The sequence below is a fragment of the Eulemur rufifrons genome, chromosome 24 (assembly GCF_041146395.1).
Source record: "Eulemur rufifrons isolate Redbay chromosome 24, OSU_ERuf_1, whole genome shotgun sequence".
Lineage (NCBI taxonomy): Eukaryota > Metazoa > Chordata > Mammalia > Primates > Lemuridae > Eulemur > Eulemur rufifrons.
This window is the reverse complement of record NC_091006.1, coordinates 10,460,919-10,479,191: the sequence shown is the minus strand read 5'-3', so window position 1 is coordinate 10,479,191 and position 18,273 is coordinate 10,460,919. Positions and strand designations below refer to the sequence as shown.

General features: G+C 55.3%; 2 protein-coding genes across 5 annotated transcripts; one reads left to right on the top strand and one right to left on the bottom strand.

Moving 5' to 3' along the window:
* Positions 1-155: 155 nt before the first annotated feature.
* OPA3 (outer mitochondrial membrane lipid metabolism regulator OPA3) lies at positions 156-536 on the top strand. The gene has a single exon (XM_069456907.1). The coding sequence runs from the start codon at positions 165-167 to the stop codon at positions 534-536; it is 372 nt and encodes a 123-aa protein (XP_069313008.1). The 5' UTR covers positions 156-164.
* A 1,750-nt stretch (positions 537-2,286) lies between these two features.
* On the bottom strand, positions 2,287-15,197 carry VASP (vasodilator stimulated phosphoprotein). Of its 4 annotated transcripts, none has more exons than XM_069456867.1 (13): positions 14,785-15,194; positions 7,565-7,736; positions 7,311-7,476; positions 6,182-6,266; positions 5,716-5,762; positions 5,344-5,585; positions 5,108-5,208; positions 4,575-4,626; positions 4,388-4,424; positions 4,120-4,165; positions 3,881-3,968; positions 3,267-3,324; positions 2,287-3,129 (listed from the first exon to the last, which is right to left on the bottom strand). In XM_069456867.1, the coding sequence occupies exons 1-13, from the start codon at positions 14,787-14,789 to the stop codon at positions 3,092-3,094; spliced, it is 1,137 nt and encodes a 378-aa protein (XP_069312968.1). In that variant the 5' UTR covers positions 14,790-15,194; the 3' UTR covers positions 2,287-3,091. The 4 variants fall into 4 exon arrangements, with proteins under 4 accessions (XP_069312968.1, XP_069312972.1, XP_069312971.1 ...); XM_069456871.1 differs by having other exon boundaries at positions 2,320-3,129; positions 4,388-4,421; positions 5,108-5,205; positions 14,785-15,197; XM_069456870.1 differs by having other exon boundaries at positions 2,320-3,129; positions 4,388-4,421; positions 14,785-15,196.
* Between the last annotated feature and the right edge of the window lie 3,076 nt (positions 15,198-18,273).

Genomic DNA, 18,273 nt, shown 5'->3' with positions numbered 1-18,273 from the left:
TTTTTTCTTTAAGGCGCCCATTCCCCAGCGCCGGTGATTCTGGTTACCACGTCCCCATTGCTCCAACGGGGACATGGAGGCGCGGAGGGATGTGGCTTGCAGGCGCCTCCCCTGCAAAAGATCCCTGACCCCTGTCTTCCCCCGCAGTGTACCACTGGGTGGAGATGCGGACCAAGATGCGCATCATGGGCTTCAACGCCGACGCCATCAAGCCACTGAACGAGGAGGCGGCTGCCGAGCTGGGCGCGCAGCTGCTGGGCGAAGCCATCATCTTTGTCACAGCCGGCAGCTGCCTGCTACTGGAGTACTGGCGCCAGCAGTCGCAGCATCGCCGCAAGGAAAAGGCGCAGCACGCTTCCTGGGGCGCCCTGCAGGACGAGGTAGGCCACCTGGCGCTGGCGCTCGAGGCTCTGCAGGCGCAGGTGCAGGCGACGCCCTCGCAGAGCACCCTGGACGAGCTGCGCGCGCAATTGCAGGAGGTGCGCGCCCAGCTCTGCATCCGGGGCCCGCCGCCCGTGCCGGGGTCAGAGGAATAGGAGGCCGCAGGGCTGGTCTTGGACGTGACTGCTGTCTGGGCTGCGAAGCCCCTGACATGGCCCACTCCCCGCACTGTCCCTTCCTGAACGGGCCCAGCTGATACCCCCAGGTCCTTTTGGGTACAGAAGGGATCGTGGGCTGGAGCTGATCCAACCGGGCACCGGTTGGTCACCTCCCCACTAACCTGCCCAGTGGTACTTTCCACTAGGACTCCCCCTCCCACTGTTGGAATGTTCCAACGGGGACTCCTCTCTCCCCCTCGTCCCCACCAGCACATTGGCTTAGCACTTAAGAAAGACAGCGTCTTTTATGGGACCCCACCTACCCACCACCAGGTGGGCCAGCAGAACTCCTGGCAAAATGAAATTGTATCCTGCGCACAGATTTAGCCAACCTCTCATTCTGTCGCTCACACCCCCACCTACCTGAGGAAATGGACCTTTCCCCTGGGACTCTCCGCCGCACCGAACACCCCCTACCTCTTCCTCATTGGTACAGACCATTGTAAAGAAAAGGCAGAAAGTTCCAATGAACTTCCAAGCCCTGCCTCCCTCCAGCCACCTCACTCTGGGGGAAGAGGGGCAGGGTGGATCTTGGACTGAATTAGCTTCATTGAGTCACCCTGTGGCTCTGGCCTTTAATCCACCCTTTGTGCCTTTAACTGGGGTCCTCTCTTACAACAGGAACCCCCCCCGCCGCCCCCCCCACCTCCCCGTCCCCCCACCATTCCTTTGGTCTGTGGCACAATCCCCTGGTCTGGTTGTTCTGGGTCTCCCTGGGCAATGCCTCCCAGACCTGCCATCCCTAGTTCCAGCAGGACGTGGCCTTTTGGGGAGGAAAGATTCGTCCTGACTAGGGCTACTTCATTCTGGCTTTCGGTCTCGGTCCCTGTCCTAGACCTACTACTGTACTTTCCCACCGTCCTCTTCAGTAGCCTCTCATAGAGACCCACCCTGTCCCCTTGCTACATGAGTCACTATCACATCCCCCACCTTCCGTCCAAATCTGTTCCTCAGAGTACTCAGGGTCTCCCTTCCTGCCTTTGGACCGGCCTCTGGTTCCCTCCACCCTTCTTCATGCAAAGGCCTCCTCCAGTGGGACCATCTGTCCCTCAGCCCTGAGGTCCCCATCCTAATGGAATATCCCACAGGCTGCATTACCCGCCCCACCCACCCAACCACTGAAGGGTCTGTGTATGAGTTCTGTGACTTCTGCGTGCCAGTATTTTAGACTGTAACTGTTTTATAATTAAAGGAGCTCTGGGGTAAAGAAGTCATCTTAGGAGTGTTTCTGCGAACTCTGTTATGCATCTCCAAAATGGGTAAAGTGTCTTCAAAATTAGGAAAGAAGCCGGGAGAGTTCTGGTGGAGCGGCAGGAGTCATCCCCTGAGCCCTTTTCCAAATGGAGAAACTGAGGCCCAGGGTAAGCAAATGGACTTGCCCCAGGCCACACAGTCAGAGGGGAGGCTCTGGCCTCCTCCAGGGGTGGTGAAGGGCAGGGTAGGAAGGGGTGAGGCAGCCTGGTGAGGGGCATAGGGAGGGAGGTGGAGAAGGGGCAGAGATCACCTGGCTGCAGGAGCCTGAGGGAACTGGAGCGGGTGGAGTGTGAGTGGGAAGGAGGAAGACAGCAGGAATCAGGATCATGGGAGGCAGAGGTTCCCAGGGTTCTTTCTGGAAGGGGCACCAAGGGTGGAGAGCTACTCCCTCCTCAGCAGAACAGCCCTTCAAATCACTCTAGAGATCTTAGCGTTTATAAAAACCAGCAGATTTATTCTGCAGGGGCCCATTTTCAAGAAGCTCAAGGTGAAGGTGAGAGAGGAGAAGTATCCTCCCCCTTTCCTCTCTCCCTCATCGTTTTTTTCTCCACGGGGTAAAAATGGCCTGGACCCCCAAACCTACCCAAATAAAAAAACCAAAAAACTGAGGTTCCAAAAAGTTACAGCATCTTAATTCCTCATAGAAAAGGGGAAGGAGCCAGGGGGGAGGTAAGTCCCTGGGGTGGGAGGAGGTTCGCCCAGCCTGGTGGGACATCCCCCCATTAAATAGCTGCCCCAAACGGGGCAAGCCTGGGGCTATAGCATTTAAAAACTCCCACACCCCATTTTATCAAAACCAAAGAGAAAAAAAATTTCCCTTTCCCCCCAAAACCCAAATATATATATATATTTTTTCTTTAAAAAACAAAAATTCGAAGGCATTAAGCTTTAAAGTGAATCTAGAACAAGGGAATGTGAAATTCCCTCCTTCCTTCCCCCTCACTGCGGGGTTAACTGGTACATCCCCAGCAGAGGACCCAGCCCCAAGGGGATGGCAGAGGGGAAGGACCAAAGAGAAGAAAGGGAGGGGGCCTCCCCAGCCAATCAGCAGCCAGTATGGGTGTAGGCAGGGTGCCAGAGAAGCCACACCCCCTTGGAATTTGCCAAGTGGGATGGGGAATGGGGGAGATGCATTCCTGTGTAGTCTTCAGCCAATTCCAAGTCAAGTCGAGGCAGGGAAAGCAGGGTGATAGGCAGGGTGTGCAGAAGGGAGAAATGGGTCTTCTGGGTCCCTGTGGTCAGGGAGAACCCCGCTTCCTCAGCTCCTGGACAAAGGCTGGAAGGAAACAAGGGGCAGAGGTCAGGGCCAGAGTCTCTTCCCCCTTCCCTTCCAAAATAGGGCTCTTTTCCAGGGACACGATGCCTCCAAAATAAATAAATGTTTAAGAACCAAACCAAACCAAACCACCTCACCTTCAATTATTTCCTCTTTCACTTTCTGCAATTCCTTCCTCACCTCTTCCAGAAGCTCCTGAAAATAATGGGGTATAAGCAATCAAGAGGGATACCTGGACTTGTAGAAACAAATCCCCCCTTTCTATATTGACTGAAAGGCCAGAGGAAGCAGGTTTGAGACCCACCCCTACCCCCACACCATGACATCGCTGCCAAGGTCACAGAGTGACTGGAGGATTCCAGGGGAGAATTCTGGATCCCTGGAGCCATAAGAAAAGTACTGGAGAACATCCAGTACCAGGGCTGGCAGATCCATTCTGGTCTCCTGCCAAGTCCCGTTGGTGATGGATGGCTGGGGTCAGTGTGCTGAATGGATTCGAGGTACTCATGGGGAATGCGTGTGATGGTAGATTAGTAAGGTCTGTCCCAGGCACTGGGAAAGAGGGTGTGGTGTCATCGGGGTCATCCCTAACCTGACCCAATCGCTCCATTTCTCAGACTGGAAAATGGAGGTTTCTGAGACCTTTTCTAGAATCACTGCACGCCAGTGGCAGGGTCTGGATCCCAATCTCCTCTCTTCTGTGGCCCCTTTCTAGCTCCCAACCTCACCTCCACCCTCCTCCCCAGGCTACCTGTTTCACCCTCTCCAGGTCTGACTCATCACTGGAGCTAGGCGTACAGGGGTGGGCCTCAGAAGTGAGCGCCGAAGATGACTTCATCCTAAGAGAGTTGGGGTGGTTTGGGACAGAAATGAGGTTAGAGAGAGGACCTCCCTCCCCTGCCACCCATTTCAGGGGTCACAGCACTCCTCCCTGTAAATCGGGCAAGTCCAACTATTTTGGGGGGTGGGGCCCCAGTATCGATGGCCCACCTTGGCAAGGTTGTGCTGTTCTTCTCCCAGGGTCTCCGCACAGATTCTGGGGGACAGGTAACAAATCAGAAAGATCAGGGCAAAAGACTGCCCCCATTCAATCTTTCTCCCCCAGCCTCATCGGCCCACAGTCAAAGACCCATCTCAGGAGAATACAATCCCCAGCACTATCTGCACAGACTCTCCCATGAGGGCGCTGTGTATGTGAGAACAGGGCATCCTGGGATTTGTAGTTTCTGTGTAGTTTCTTGACTGGGCGCTCACTCACCACTCTGGGCTGGGACTCTGGCCTCTGGTTCCTCCTGCTGGTGGGAAATAAAACTGCCATGAACCAGCCCCTGCCACACCTCTGCCAGATTCCTCTTCCAGGTTCAAAGGCAGCCCTGGCCTATCTCCCCCGCTCCCCAATATCCCTACCCTCACGGTGTGCAGGCCAAGAAGAGCCCTTGACTTACATTGGCAGAGTCATCCTTGGGGGGTTTCTCCCCGACCTGCGTGGCTTTCCTTCTGCAGGAGGGAAAGGCAAAAACAGGCTCCAGTCCTCCTCCAGCCACCCAGTGATCCCCCTTCCCAGAGTTCTAGAAATGTGGATTCTAGGGTGTTGAGTTAGAACTCGGGAAGCTGAGGAAACTCTATCTTAGAAGCTCAAGAGATTCCTGTTCTAGAATTAGGCTGGGGGGTTCTATGGTTCTTACATTGGGAATCATAAATTCTAAGGGTGGAGGTGCTCTGGGTTCGAATGCCAAGATTCTAGGAATCTGTGTTTCCAGAATTCTGGGTTTTAGAGCATTCTACAGGCTACCTAGGTGGTTGCAAACCTCAGCCATCTCAGGAGGTGACAATCCCCAGCATCATAGCCCTAATCTGGCTATGAAAGGGGGAACTTTCACCAAAAGAAACAAACAAAACAGGAATTAGAGCCCTGCCCCGATCCGGTCCTCCTGAACTGGACTCTGCAGGTGATTTGGGGGTGCAGGCTCCGGCTCACCTGCGGGCCAGCATGGCGTTCATCTCTTCCATGAGCCCCCCGCCTGCACTTCGGCCACTCTCAGCTTTGGGGGCCAAGGGCCCCCCTGAGGCCTCCTCCTGCTGCAGAAATTAAAAAGGGGAGGGGCCTTAGGGCCTCCCAGTCCTTCTGACATCTCCAGGCAACCCCGGCCTCATCCCATTATTGCATCGGGGCCCTAGTCACCCCACACCCTGCCACTCCCGACCGCCCCTCACCTTGCTTACTTTCCTGAGTTTGGCTCCAGCGATGGCTGCAGCCAGGCCTGGGGCCCCGGTCCCACCACCACTGGGGCCCTGTGCTGCCGGGAGAGGGGGTGCAGGGGGTGGGCCTCCCCCTGCTCCATGCCCTGCAGCCGAGACCCCGGAGGGGGGCAGACCCGGAGGTGGGGGGGGACCCGGAGGAGGAGGAGGTCCTGGCGGTGGGGGTGGGCCCCCAGCTGGGGGAGCAGGTGGGGCTCCTGGAACAAACAGAAAACAGGGGTTGCTGAGAGAGAGAAGCCTCTTTCTTCATGTTCCAGATGGCCACCCCTAACCCCAGGGAGACCCACCCCTTCCTCCAGGAAGTCCCAAGGCCCCTCCCGCAATCACCTGCATTGGAGACCCTGCGCTCCAGCTCCGGCTGGCCAGACTGCTGCCTGTGGGGCAGGGGGAGGGGAGGTGATAGAGTTGCCATCAATCAGGGCCCCAGGATGGCTAGTGAAGGGCTCTGGAACCTCCTGGCCTCTCTCTCAGAGGTCTCCCACGAGGCCAGCTCCTAATCCCTGCCCAAGCCTTCCTTCCCCGGGGGCCCGAGTAAAGGAGGGGTGGGATGGGGACCAAGGACGAGGAATCTGGGAGACCAGGATTGGGGGCCATTAGGTTCTACAACTGAGTGTCAGGAGTTTCTTGAACTCCAGGAGGTGGGGGTTTCTGAAAGCTGTCAACTTCTAATCCCTTGGGAGCTGATCATTCTAGAAGTTGAAAGTTGGAGGGATTCTGAACTAGAAAAGTCAGGGGTTCTGGAACATCTAGAACTCTTGGTGGTTAAGGTTCCCCACCCAGGGCCCGGCCCCACCTTCTCTGCTGCTCCACCTCCTCCGGGGAGGGGCCGTTCTGGACAGACCAGGTGGGAGGTGCTGGGGGCGGAGGAGGCCCACCTCCTGGAAGGTGAGAGCAGAAAGGGGATGAGTCAGCTCCCCCAGCCTCCGGGGAACCCTGCCCAGAGGCGCTCACTTCCTTCTTCCTGAGACCCTGACACCCTGGGCCCAGGTGGGGGCAGCACCAGCTTCCCTTGCCCGAGCTGCCAGGGGGTGGGTGCTGTTATGATGCCCCAGTGGCAGGTGGGGAAGCTAAGGCCCAGGGGGCAGTCACCAGCCCCGAAGTTCTGCAGGGTGGGATTTTCAGGAACAAGACTTAAATTCAGGCTGATTGCATCATCCAGACTGTTAACTGCTGTTAAGAGTTAACATTCATCCAGACTTTTACAGCTGCCTGGACCCCTACCCGAGACCCTTGCCCGCCTAACCCCTGGCGTCTGGGCCCCTGGTACCTGAACTGCCCACTGTATTTTCCTGTGTGCCCCCAGATGAGCAAGCCCCTCCCCCACTGGCGCTGAAGTTTGCCCCAGAGGCAACCGCCTCCGCCATCTGAAGCTCAGTTCTACAGCAGTGACTCCAGACCCCAGGTGCACAGCGGTCACCTAGGCCTTGCTGCTCAAAGTCCTGTCCGTGGACCCGCAGCCTCGGCATCGCCAGGGCCCTTGCCAGAAACTCGGTCTCACCCCGACCCAGCCCACCTGCGCCAGAGGCTTCACCCTAATCACACCCCGGGATGATTCGTCTACACGTTAAGGTTTAAGAAATAGCAACTGTAGACTTTGTCAACGGGTACCTGGGGAAAGGACACACAGAGGCTTCTGGGGACTGCAAATTATGTCTAGATCTAGGAGGTGGGCCCACAGGAGCGTGCGTGTGTAAAATTCACGGAGTATACCGTACCCTTAGGAATCGTATGTTTCATACATAGGTGCTCACGGAGCACACAGGAACCCCCCCAGAATCCTCATGATAGTTTCCCGCCATAGCAATGAATTAGCTCCATTTTACAGATGAGTAGACTGAGACCCAGAGTGGTGAAGGGGCAGCCTGAGCAGCAGCATGCAGTGGTGCCCTCTGCCTGCCCCAGGCCCACCGGCTGTTTCTAACCTTCCAAGGCCTCTATGGCACTGGCCATGCCGGCGGCAAACTGTGCGGCATCCTCCTTGCTGCCGAAGTTGAGGCCCCAGACCTGGCGGGCGTCGCGCCACTGATGGAAGGTGGGGGTGGCTTGATTATACTTGACGCCCCGGACGATGGCACAGTTGATGACCACCTGGCAGGAGGGGAATGGGGGTGAGAGGTGGCAGGCACAGGGGTAGGGGCGCAGCCCACAGAGAGGGAGGGACTGAGGGAGGTGGCACCTGCTGGTCGGGCTGCATCTTCCGGCCCACAACCCGGAAGGAATTGGCCGTGGGGTTGTGGTAGATCTGGACTCGGCTGAAGGCCTGGGGACCGGTGCCGGCGGGCAGCCATCGCTTGTTGCCATCATCGTAAAGCATCACAGTGGCCCGGCTAGAACAGACGGCTGTCTCACTGCGGGAAGGGAGAAACAAAGGGAGAGGGGCCGGTCACCTTCTCATCTGGGTCTCCCTGGGACATTGGAAGGGACAAAGACTGTGGGATGGAGAGAGACACACAGAGAGGCAGAGGGAGACAATCGGACAGGGAGAAGGAGGGAGACCCCGATAGACAGATTAGGAAAGAAATAGCAACCAGGAGAGAGAGGCTGACACACAAGCAGGGGACGTGAGACAGACAGACAGACAGATGGGGAGAAAGGGAGAGTCAGATGGACAAATGGGAGAGAGACAGACTGAGACAGACACACAGATGCGGTGGTGAGGGAGAAGAGATGGCCGGGCAGGGGCCTCGGAGGAAGAGACAGACGGAGAACAAGAGATCGAGGGAGAGACAGGCAGAGGGAGAAGGGGAGATGGAAGGGGACCGAGGCCAGCACTGGGGAGGGACATGCAGGTAAGCACAGAGTGAGGCGGGAGGCGGCAGGAGCCCAGAGCTCTACTAGAGAACAGCTCCTGCCTGGCCTCAGTTTCCCTATCTCTACCAGGGTGCCTGGATATCCGGCCCCAACACGGCTCCCGCTCAGGTGGGAGGAGGAAGCTGAGGCTCAGGGAAGGGAAGGGTGTGAGGCCTGCAGCAAGTTGGGGACTGATCCTGGACCCCGGGCTCTTCCTCCAGAAGGAGCCCCTGCCGCCAGCCCATCCACCCAGCTCCCCAGGGCACTAACGGCCACTCGGCAGACACTCGCGGCTCTGTGTCACGTCCATGCTGGGTGGGGCTGGGGATGAGGACACAGCAGTGACCCAGACAGCCCTAGCACCACCCTCCCAGAGTTCACAGTCCAGTGCAGGAGACAGACTCCTTCCCAGACAGTGACAACCCGGGACTAGGACCAAGGAGCACCTGCCCCAACCTGGGGAGTCAGGGAGGACTTCCTGGAGGAACACTGTGTGACTCAGCTCAGCCTCGGTGGGCAGGCATCCGCAAACTGGTTCAGAGTTCAGGATCTGACATCCACGGCCCTGGGTTCAAATCCCTACTGAGCCGCCTACTCCATGTGACTCAGAGAAGTCAATTTCCCAACTTAAGAATTCACCTTGCTCGCCTGCGAACTGGGAAGATGACCGTGCCCCCTCCCAAGGCAGTGGGGAGGAGTAAATGAGTCTGGGCGCTGAAAGCACTTGGTACAGCACCTGGCACACACTGAGCGCTCAGTGCCTGTCAACATCCATCTCACCGGCACCCTTAATGGGCACGAAAGGGGCCCTGGACAGCTATGTCCCTCGGGACCCTTCTGGGAGGCTCAGTCCCCCCTCCCCCAATGAGGAAACTCAGGCTCAGACAGGAACTCAGAGGGGAAGTGACTTGCCCAAGGTCACACACAGGAGGGGAAGCAATGGTCTCTGCCCTGCCCCACCCCCACTGGGCTCCTTCCTGAAAAGAGGAAGTTGGTGGTCAGAGGTTTCGGGGGAGAGAAATTATAACCCCCCGCAAAGGCTGCCCCTACCAGGACTGGGGGGTTGGGCGTGATGCCGATGCTGTGGAAGTCAGGGCAGGGGAAGCCCCTCAGACCCAGTTCCAGGTCCATAAAGCGGGGCGAGCCTAGCACTCCAAGTTTACATCATTGTGGCATCTCTCTCTTACCAGGCACCCCAAGTCCCTCCCCCAGAGTCACTCATTTGATTATCCCTGCAGCCCTTCAAGATGGACACTATTTCATTCTCATTTTACAGATGAGAACTATAAACAGGGGCCCAGAGAGGTTGAGTGACTTGCCCACACTCACACAGCTACTGAGGGACAGGGTGAAGATCTGAATCCAGGCCACCTGGCTCCCACGTCCACAGTCTTAACCACCAGGGGCTGCACGGGCCCTACCCAAACTCCAGGTGCCCTTTCCAGACAAGCACAGCCTCGGGGGCTGTTTCTGGCTCGGGGGCTGGCCCTGGCAGAGCAGGGCTAAGGCCTCACCCACACCTGCCACCCACACCCAGGGCAGACTCTGGCCAGGTGCCCAGGGCTGCCGCTGCCCCACCCTGGCTGCACTTTGCTCTCCCAGGCGGCCCTGCCCTGCTGAGGCTCTGGCCTGGCTGGAGAGCTGGGCGCCTGCTGGGGTGACCCTGGGCCAGTCCTGCCCTGCCCAGGATGCAATGTCCCCATTATAAAGGAAGGATCCTGTTAAAACACAGGGCAGAGAATGTCCCTCCTTTTTCAGAAACTCCCAGCTCTTGCAGAATCAAAACCAAGTTCTCTCCATGGCCTGCCTGCTACGTGTGATCTCTGGTCTCATTTCTTCCCCCGCCCCCATGTTACAGTCCCCAGGCCCCCCAGCTGCTCTTCCAACCAACTCAGGCCTGTGCACTTGCTCTTCCTGGAGCCTAGATGCTCACCTCCTTCCGGTCTCTGCTTACATGTTGCTTCTTCTGAGAAGCCCTCCCTGACTACCCGATCTGGAAAAGCTCCTGTCCCTCGCATCCCCTGCTGCCCACTTCACAGCAGTGACCCCTGCCCGACACAATATTGATTTATTATCTGTCTCCACTACCAAAACATCAGGTCCACGAGGGCAGGGATTTGTGTCTGTCTTGTTCACCACGGTGTCCCCAGAACCTAGAATGGTGCCCAGCACATAGCAGATACTCAGTAGTTATCAAACATCTGTAAAAAAGGCAAACTCTTACATTTCTTAGTCAGCCTGGGTCCCAGACACTGTTCTAGGTGCTGGGCTCCAATAGACTCTGAAGCTTATCCTTGAGACGGATGAGAAACTGCAGGCACAGAGAGGTGAAGACACCTGCTCCAGGTCACACAGCAAGTAAATGGAGGGTCTCATATTTGAACCTGAGACCACCCATGTTCTTAACCTCATTTAATGATGAAGAAAGGGCTAAGTTGAAGTTTTTTAAAGGCAAGGTACAAAGTAGTGTGGGTCAGAGGTTTTTTTTAAAAAAGGTGGGGAGGATATAAATATATCTGCACACAGAGTGGTGATACGTGCACACAGGCTGCTTCTCAAGAGACTAATTGTGGCTGCCTCCACAATTAGTTGGGGACTTGGGGACTGGGGAGAGAGGAAACAGACATTTGCATTATTTATCTTTTTTTTTTTTTTTTTTTGAGACAGAGTCCTGCTCTGCTGCCCAGGCTAGAGTGCCGTGGCATCATCATAGCTCACTGTAGCCTTGAACTCCTGGGCTCAAGCAATCCTCCTGCCTCAGCCTCCTGAGTACCTGGGACTACAGGTGTGTAGCACCATGCCTGGCTAATTCTTAAATTTTTGGTAGAGACAGGATCTCACTATGTTACCCAGGCTGGTCTTGAACTCTTGGCCTCAAGCGATCCTCCTGCCTCAGCCTCCTGAAGTGCTCCGACTACAGGTGTGAGCTACTATACTCAGGCTTGTTTACCTTTTTGAACTGCTTCATTATTTCTTTTCCTTTTTGTTTTTTCCCCTTAGCTCTCCCTTACATGTCAACTTTTCCTTTGTATCACGGGCTGCTGAATTTGTTACCTAAGTTCAAAAAACTATAAACTAGGCAAAAGCTGGAATTGGAAATCCCACAGCCAGGGAGTGTGGGGGGTGAAATTGAAAGTGGGTCCACCTGAGTCCAGTGGTCCCCTGGGGGACCCTGCATTTGACATGAAAGAGCCTTAATCTCCAGCCAGCTTATGACCCACCCCTCTGCGCAAGTCCCCTCGCTTTGGAAAATTCTGGCACACGATGGATGAAAGAGGGTTCAAGTCATTTCCTTGCTGTGTGGCTTCACCTCTCTTAGCCTCATTTTCCAGCCCTGGAAACTGTCAGTCACTGGGTTTGTTGTCAGGATTAAAAGAGATAACGAATGAAAAATCCCTAACCTCAGGATCTATAACTTGGTACACACTCCACACGTGGGAGCCGACAGTCAAAACAGGAGGGAGAGCTTCCCATTACTGGAGGTAATCAAGCACAGTGACAACAGTTTACATAAACCTTCCAGACTAGACTTGCCCTTCCTTCCCGTCACTCCCCCACCCCTAAGACTTACCCCGTAGCCTCCTTATACCATAAAACTTGTGACACACATACACGACCTTCCCAAACTACAAATCGTCTTTGAGCAGCCCTAGGTAGGAAACCAGATCTAGGGTCTGTGGGTCTCTTACAGATTCACTCTAGTCCCTCTTCCCTGGTGGGCCTCAGTTTCCCGTAAGTGAACAGGAGGGTAAAGGTCCCTATTTGGGTTTCTTTTTGCTTACGTGAGTTACATTAAGTGTTTTTTTACAGTGAAAAGCATGTTATTTGTAATTTTTTTTTAAATACAGGTTTTATGTTCGTTTTTCTTTAATAGCATAATAGTTTGGACACAAGCCAACTTCAAATTCAAGCTTGGCCACTTCCAAAATGCTTGACTTTGGCATTTTTGTTACGACAAGAGGCCCGTTTGCAGCTCTGTGGTGAACCTATCTTGATCTTGCTCTGTAAACCTATCCTGTCCTTCCTCAATAAACTTTGTTTCACCAAAAAAACAAAAACAAACAAACAAAAAGTTTGTTAGGCAATTTGCTTAACTTCTCTGTACCTCAGTTTTCCCATCTGTAGAGTGGGGAGGGGGCAAGAGACTGTAATAGTATCATTGTTATGATGGTTGTGAGGATTAAATTGAATCAGGCACCTAATACAGTGCCTGGCACAAAGTAGATGCTTGATCAAATGGTCTCTTACCGTTTTTTAAAAACAAAATAAGAACAGTAATAAACACTATTGGAAGAGGAAAGAAATGGACCGAAATTCTTCCCGAGTCCCTTCTGCCCTGAGGTTCTCAGACCTCTGCCCCGCTTCCCCACCTTCCAAGAATCCCAGCTCTGAGTCCTGGACTCAGCAGACACTCAATAAATATTTGTCAAACTGGAGAAAAAGAGCTTTATCTTGTAATTTTCCATCTTAACATCCTCTCTTCCAACTGCCCCCAGGGCTGTCCCCAGCCAAACCAGCCAGAAATTAGCGGATCCCAGCCTCGTCCCCATCCCCCAGCATTGCCTAAGAATTTCTGAGGGATACTGCCCAGACCTTTCTGTCTTTGAGCCTCAGTTTCCTCAGCTTGGAATAGGGGCGTGGGGGGTTTTGAATCCTAGCTGTCCTTGGAGAAGGGACACAGCCCAGGAAGTCGGGTGTGACCCCGGCCCACGAGGCCCCTCAGAAGGTGGGAGTAAGCCTCGGGGAGGACAGGCATCTGCTCAACTTCTGCCCACCCCCCAGGGCGCGGGAGGTTCGGCCAGGCCACAGCAAGAGGGGGGCCCCGTGGGAGGGCCAGGGCCTCCAGCGCTGGTGCTGGTGGGGAAGGCAGGAGGCCGGCCCAGACACTGCTCCTGCCCTTTTACGGTCTCACAGCGAGTGCTGAGTGAGGCAGCACTAACTCGGACATCCGCCATCCGCCTTCCACGGTGCCTGGGACCGGAAACGCAGGGGGTGGGGGTGAGGGGCGGGGCTGGGGGCAGCGGGAGAGAAGAGTCCCCGAGGAAGAGGGTGAAGGAAAAGAGCCTCCCTCCTGCAAACTGCCCCCTCTCCAGGGGCAGACCTTGAAGGGATGTTGCTGTAATGGGGAAAGGACAGGCCAGGAAGTCTTGAGGTGTCTGTGGGTGTCCCCTTGCTCCAAATTTTCCAACAACTGCTTTCACATCAGAAGGAACAAATACGGAAGGAGGGTTCTCTGATGGTCATAAAAAGGAATGCCCACCCAGATGTCAGAGGGCAGGGGTGTGGGAAGCGTGGAGGAAGTGGGAGGATGTGGGCATCAAGGGGTTAATCCCCAGTCGTCCCCAGGGGCCTCCCCCTCAGGCTGGGGGCTTTGGGGCAGGAAGTCCCAGAGAGAGTGGAGGAAAGGAGATAGTATTGTCAGGCTCTGGCCCCAAGGGAGAGATTATGGGGGCCAAGGGAGGGGAGAATGGAGGGGGCTTAGTTGGGTCCCCCAGCCTGTACCGGCCCCGCCCTCAGGTGAGCCCAGGAGTTCGGGGGAGGCCGGGTGAGACATAATCCCTGGGTCCCTTGGGTCCCTCCACCCCCAGGATTAAATTCCTGGGAAGATAGCTGGAACTATCTGGGAAGCCTGGGTCTCTGGGGAAGAGGGCTATGACCTTGAAGCTTTCCAGCACCCCTTCTCCAACCCAGGGCTCTGGATGGCTGCGGGGGATGGTGAGGAAAGCGGGAGGGGCAGTGGTGGGGAAAGCAGCCGGCCCAGAGTGCTCCTAGCCCCCCCCCCCCCCACACCAGCTGTCTCGACAGGTGAGTCAGGAAGACAAAGGCCCCCCCTTCCCCCAGCTGCCGCGCCCCCTCCCTCCCCAGGGCCGCACAGGTGGGGAGAGAAGCCGCCCTCTGGCCCAGGGCCTGGGCGCCGCCCTCGGCACTGAGCGCTCGCTAGCTCCTAGGCATGGCCCGTTTTAAGCAGATTGTGTGTGTGGAGCGACGGGGGAGGGGAGCCCAACCAGACCCTGGAGGCTGAGTCTGGGTCCGTGGGTCGGTTCACACCAACCTCCTGCATAGAAGAATCTAAGTGCCCCCCAAAATTTAGGGGTTTAAGAAGTACCCCCGAAGTTAAGGAGGGCGGTCCCACTTGGGGAGACTTTTTCCAGCGCCACGTAAACGGGGACCCTACAAACAGGATCTGCGTCTCAGTCTCCCTTCTAGGTCCCAGGCTCCCCCAAACCGGCCCCCCACAATCCCTCCTGGACCTCAAGTTGAAGTTTAGGGGGAGTCTGAGCCCTACCTAAATCCTGGCATCCTTGCGGGGAGTGGCTGCTAACTTGAAGGTCCTCAGAAAAAGTCTTTAAAATTCGGGAGTCCTCGGAGCGCCCCCCAAATCTCAGAGCTCCCAGGAGAGCCTTACCGGCACCACCCCGAGCCTTGGGAGTCGTGGGGAGGTGATCAATATCTGGAGCCCGTCCAAGGAGATTCAACCCAAATCTGAGGGTCCCAGTTGCTTGTCCCCAAATTCCAGCCGGGAGCGAACTGGGGGGAGGGGGACAAAGGCGGGGCGGGGAGCCCGCGCGGGGCGGGGAAGGGTCAGGAAGCCGTGCGGGGGCTCACCTCATGGCTGCTCGGCGGGCGGGCGGCGCGCCCACGGGGTGGGTGCTCCCGGGGCGCCCCTGGCTCGAGGTTCAGGGGTTCGGGGCTGGCTCCAGGTTCTGCTCAGTCTCCCCCAGGGTCCCGCCCCATAGAGTCCGGCTTCCTGGAGGGGAACGTGAACCCGGCCGGGACAGGTCCTGCGGCGCCTTCTCCCGCTGGTGCTTTGATGGGGGAACCCCTGCGGCAGAAAGGGGGTGCGGCGTCCCCTACCCGGCGCACCCCCTCGGCCGGCGGCGGCTACAATGTTACTCTTACTACTGTACTTCTCTTCGCTACATTTCGTTCCAAAATTCCACTCCCCGCACCCACAATGCCCCGCGCCTTAAAGGGGCCGCGAACACCTCTAGGCGGGGGATGGAGGGCGCTTAAAAGGGCAACTCGGAACCCTCGACTTCCGCAATTTCCCTCTCCCTAGCGTTACTGCATAGGGGTGCACCCTGGGCGTCACCCTCAAACTGGGGGGCAAGTTTGGTGGAGGGGAAGGGGTCCTCTCTTGATCCCTAGTTCTCTCCCACTGTGGGAATTCTTGGGGGAATCTCAATGGCCGGATCTCTCCCGTCCTACTCTCCCAGCGACTTCTCCATTTCTTAATCTTCTGCTCAATTTAGGGGGGCGAGGAGGACCCTCTGGTTAAGCAAGTGGTCTCAAATTTTCTCCCTTAAATTCCTCCTTTGGAATCCCCAACGTCTGTCTTCTCTCTTAATTTATGTGGGGTTACTAAGGGGTGAGCCCCTTCCCCCGCGCAGGAGGGGGAGGGTGGGGAGGGCCCCACCCCTCTCGCTGCCCCCCGCCCGCCCCGGGAAGGTGAGGAGGAAGTGGGCCGAGGGGGCGCGGTCGGCCGCTGACTCACAGCCGCAGGGTCGGGGGTGGGGTGGGGGTGGGGATAGGCGGGGAGGGCAGGGGAGGAGGGTCCGGCGCTGGCTCGGGGTGGGGATGGGACGCCAGGATCCTGTGTGGACGAAGCCCCTGACCCCCTGCCTCCGCATGCCCGGCTATGACTCAGTTTCGCTGGCGGAGGACGGCGGGATCATCCCAGCGATCCGAAGGGCGGAGAGGTTGGGAGACCCTCCCAGGTGCCGGCTCCCGGGAGCCCCCTCCCCCACAGGCCAGCTAGGGGCTGAGCCCAGACGCCCTCCAAGGCTTCCGCAGCGGGTCTAGCAGGCCCCGCCCCAGGTGACGTCACTCGCGCGGTCGCGCCCCTTCCATAGAGCGCCACCTGGCCTGGGTGAGGTGCCCTAGTCCTGGGAAATCTTCAGTTCCACGTTTACAAATGGGTAAACTGAGGCCTGGAGGACAGGAATAAATCTGGCCTATGGCCCTCTTGCCTGAGCTCCCAGAACCCCAAAAGCGAAGATATGAGTGTAAAACCAGCAATTCTCAGGGTCCGGCTGACTAGGTGAGAAAATCAACCTTTCCAGCCTTTGTCCCAGCCCTGTCCTCTGCTTGGATGCTGTCCTGCTGGCCTTCGCCTGGGGAATGCTTCAGCCTTCTAGGCCAAGCTCTGACATTAATTCTTCTCTGAAGACTTGAGTGACCCTCTCCCCTCTCCACCCGACTCTAGGAGAACTTGAACCCTGAGCCACCTAGGTTATAACTGTTTCTCTGTGTGTCTCTTCAGACTGTGAGTTCTTCAAGGGCAACAGTAGACTTAGTTGATTTCGGGAGCTCACCCAACCCAGCCAGACCCAGAATGCAGCTCAACAAACACTTAGCCAACTGAATGAGAACCCCAGTTCTGTGTGACCTTGGGCAAGTCCTTTCTCCTCTCTGGTTCTCAGCTTTCCCATCTGTGAAATAGGAGGGGTGGCACTTCCGGGTGCTACCTGCACTACAGCAGGAACCAGCACACTTTTTCCACAAAGGTGAAAATAGTAAATATTTTAGGCATATTAGACATAGGATTTGGTTCCCATATTTTTTCTTACAACCCTTTAAAAATGTGCAAACCATTCTTGGCTCTAATGCCATACAAGACAGATAGCAAGACCCCTGCGTTAGAGAACTCTCCACATGTGCACAAGGAGCCTGAACAAGGATCTTTATGGCAGCAGTGTTGTGAGAGCAAGAAATTGGAAATAACTTAAAAATGTAGATCAAGAGGAGGAAAGAGTGAAACCTTTGCACATCCCTTATCAGAAGTGTGGGGCAGCATCTAAAAAGAATGAGATATGTAAATGACTTGAAGGAGTTTTCAGTGTATTGCTGAGTGGAAAAAACCCAAGTTGCTTAATGATACATGAGGTATGAAAAAAATCAATGAAACACCTAAGGTACCATATACATGTGTGCACACACAGAGTAAAAGGTCTAGAAAAGTCCATTCCAAATTCATTACAGGGGTTGCCAATGGGATGGGGAGTGGGATCGTAGGGAATTTGGTGGTCACAGAGATCCCAAGGCTCATCTTAAAAATGCCAAATTCAATCCTGCTTCTAGGCCTTTGCACTGGCTGTTCCCTATGCCTTGACATGTTCTTCTTCTCTGGGATATATGTATGGCTGTCTCCTTTTCAGTTAGTTCTCTGCTCAATTGTCCCCTTCTCAGAGATCTTCTCTGATCCCCCTGTTTATTTATTTATTTATAATTTTTTGAGACAGAGTGTCACTCTGTTGCCCAGGCTAGAGTGCCGTGGTGTCAGCCTAGCTCACAGCAACTTCAAACTCCTGGGCTCAAGCGATCCTCCTGCCTCAGCCTTCTGAGTAGCTGGGACTACAGGCATGTGCCACCATGCCTGGCTAATTTTTTCTTGTCCAGCTAATTTCTTTCTATTTTTAATAGAGACGGATCTCGCTCCTGCTCAGGCTGTTCTCGAACTCCTGACCTCCAGCGATCCTCCCACCTCGGCCTCCCAGAGTGCTAGGATTACAGGCGTGAGCCACTGCACACCTGGCCTGACCTCCCTGTTTAAAGCAGCCACCCCAAGATGGAAAACTGAGTGGCCAAAGGGCAGAGGATGGAGAAAGACTTTTCATTGTACACCATCTTGTATCCTTTGCATTTCAAACCAGGCAAATTCATTACCCATTCACAAACTACATGAATTAGGTAAAATTTAAAAATTAAAAATTTGACATAAAAAAACCCTGAAAGTAGCTCCCCTAGTCATTTTCTCATCATGTTCTCTGTTTTATTTTCTTTGTGACACTTGTCTGTGTCTGAGATGACTTCATTTTTTGGTTCCCTTGTTTGCTGTCTCTGCCAACTTAGGAGGCCACCCCCATGGGGCAAGGATCTTGGTGGCCTGGCCTGGTTCATGGCTGTGACCATGGCCTGGCACACAGCAGGTGCCCAATACATATTTGCTAACTGACTAGGCAACTAATGTTTGTTTTTACAAGACAATGTATTTGGAATCACTTATGTAATTAAAATTTAATAAAGACTCTCCCTGATGTCCCCTTGAAAACAAATGAAAAATAGGAAGAGATTATTGAACTGGGTGATCTCTCA

Excerpts from the sequence above, each read along its gene's own strand:
- OPA3 (XM_069456907.1), top strand. The coding sequence starts at position 165 with ATGCGGACCAAGATGCGCATCATGGGCTTCAACGCCGACGCCATCAAG.
- VASP (XM_069456867.1), bottom strand. Across the intron at positions 5,763-6,181 it reads GAGGTGGAGCAGCAGAGAAG|GCAGCAGTCTGGCCAGCCGG; the intron begins GTGGGGCCGGGC and ends CCTGCCCCACAG. Across the intron at positions 3,130-3,266 it reads GAAAGAGGAAATAATTGAAG|CCTTTGTCCAGGAGCTGAGG; the intron begins GTGAGGTGGTTT and ends GTTTCCTTCCAG.